This window comes from Nelusetta ayraudi, unplaced genomic scaffold (genome assembly GCF_046127955.1).
Source record: "Nelusetta ayraudi isolate G7.1 ecotype Tasmania unplaced genomic scaffold, CSIRO-AGI_Nayr_v1 ptg000018l, whole genome shotgun sequence".
Classification (NCBI taxonomy): Eukaryota; Metazoa; Chordata; class Actinopteri; order Tetraodontiformes; family Monacanthidae; genus Nelusetta; species Nelusetta ayraudi.
The window spans coordinates 1,487,742-1,490,000 of record NW_027466068.1 but is presented as its reverse complement, the minus strand read 5'-3'; the positions used below and the strand labels follow the sequence as shown (position 1 = coordinate 1,490,000).

Below are 2,259 nucleotides of genomic sequence, written 5' to 3'. Positions count from 1 at the left end.
CAGCTGCAGAGCCAGTCAGCCAGTCAGTCAGTCAGTCAGCCAGTCAGTCAGCCAGTCAGTCAGCAAATCAGTCAGTCAGCCAGTCAGCCAGTCAGTCAGCCAGCCAGCCAGCCAGTCAGCCAGTCAGCCAGTCAGTCAGCCAGCCAGTCAGTCAGCCAGCCAGTCAGCCAGTCAGTCAGCCAGCCAGCCAGCCAGTCAGCCAGTCGTCAGGCTGTTTGTCACTGGCTTGGTTCTAGTTGTCCTGGTCCTGGTTAATAATCCATCCATCCAATAGCAGCTTCCTCCTGAGCTCAGGGTCCAGGGGGTCTGCTGGAGCCCTGGACCTGGACCTGGACCTGGACCTGGACCTGGACCTGGACCTGGTGTTTCCATGTTGTTTTCTGTCCAGAATGGTTACTCTAGTTCTCTCTTTGATGACTTGTCAAAAAGATGGAAACGCAGCTACTGAGACAAACAACCATTCACACGCTCACACCTACAGATAATCTAGAATTCCCAATTCCTGATTTCTAATTGCAGTATTTTATATTGTAAACAGAAAAAAAAACTATTCAGTCAGTCATTCATTCATTGAGTGTGGTAGGAAGCTGGAGAACCCAGAGGAACCCAGCAGCTACTGAGAACCTGCAGCTCCACACAGACCTCCAGCCAGGTGGTTGGCTACGAGTCTGTACTTCCTGTTAGGGCTGGAGGGAGGTTGGGAGGGTGGGGCCACACTGTAGGCGTGTGGATGGTGGGTGGAGCCTCATTATGGAAGACCATCTGACCTCTCTGACCTTTTTGACCTCTTTGTTCTCCTGCAGCCTGAAGAACCAGATCTGTGTCCAGTGAGCTGCCAGCAGCCGGAGAGCCCTTGGATTGATGTCAGACCAGCTGACCTCAGCTCGTCCTCGGCCCCGCCTCCTCGCCACCTCCTTGTTCTTTTCCTGTTTCTGTTGTGCCGCTGCATCACCTCTGACCAATCAGGTTGTTTTGCAGCCTTGACCTCTGACCCCTCACGCGACCGCTCTCTCTCTCTCTTTCTCTCTCTCTCTCTCTCTCTTTACCTTCTATCCTGGCTGATTTTCCAAGAACAGAATAAAAAAAAAAAGCATGGATGGCCTAGACGATGTCTCCTCCTCCTCCTCCTCCTCCTCTCCTCCTACACCTCCCCCCTCCTCTCCCACGTCCTCCTCCTCTCCCTCCTCACCCCTCCTCCTGCATGATGTGTGAAAGGCTGCAGGGGGGAGTTTTTGTTTTTTAAACGTGGGACATGAGAGTTGTTTTTTTTCCCAGAGAAAATCTCTTCCTGTTTTGCTCCGACTTGAACGAGATGTTGTTGCGTATTTTCGTTTCTCTGAATTCATGACAAGAGGTGAATTATTGACGGCTTCCTTCTGTTTGCTCCTCGCCGCCATGTCGCAACTCAGCTGTGATGCTGCAAAAAACCAAAACCAAACCCTGTGCAATCAATCAGGACGTGGCCTGGACTTTGAATGAGGAACCATGTGCAGCTCGGCTGAAGGGAGCAGCAGGTCCTCCTGGCTGGAAGAATCATCTTCACGGGATCTTCTCAACAGCGACGCTGCTGATTTATGACGTCACACTTGGATGATTTTATTTTCTTCATGGCTTCTGCTCGGTGACGGAGCCGAGCCGCTGGGACTGAAAGACTGAGAGCTTCAGCAGGTGGATCCCTGCAGATGGATGGATTCCTGGAACCGTGGAGGTTCTCCAGGAACCGTCCACCCTGAGCAGCAGCCAGTTTACACAATCAGAGCCTCCACAACTCAGAGTGGCAGCAGAATTAAAGCCCCTCACTTCTCTTTGAGGCCGTTTATTTATTTTATTGTTGCTTATTCTTCTGTCTCACTTTTGCAGATTCTAGTTGTATGAGCAGCTTCATCTTCCGGCTTTTAGCCTCTCGCACGTCTGTATGGAAGAGCTGAGAGTCCAACAGGAAATATTCTAGAATTAGAATAAAGATAAAAATAAATATCCTGCAATATCCGGACAGGAGAGCTGAAATGGCGCCCCCTGTGTGTGAGATGAGCCGGTGAAGGTTCGCTGAGGGTCACCAGTATGTCTCTCCAGGACCTGGACTGTGGTTTCACTCAATATTAAAGATTTAATCTGTGTGTGTGTGTGTGTGTGTGTGTGTGTGTGTGTGTGTGTGTGTGTGTGTGTGTGTGTGTGTGTGTGTGTGTTGTTGGTCTCAGGGAGGACAGTGAGGCTCTACAACCTAACGGTAGAAAGAGTCTCAGTGTAGCTGTGATATTG

The 2,259-nt window shown here is 50.6% G+C and overlaps 1 protein-coding gene across 1 annotated transcript in view; it reads left to right on the top strand.

Annotated features, from left to right (window-relative positions):
- LOC142887803 (zinc finger matrin-type protein 4-like) overlaps positions 1-1,148 on the top strand; it is a 23,174-nt gene extending 22,026 nt beyond the window's left edge. Inside the window, exon 7 of the mRNA XM_076025662.1 lies at positions 804-1,148. Coding sequence (XP_075881777.1) covers positions 804-831 — 28 coding nt within the window. The 3' untranslated portion in view covers positions 832-1,148. The remainder of the gene's footprint in view (positions 1-803) is intronic.
- Positions 1,149-2,259: the final 1,111 nt, after the last annotated feature.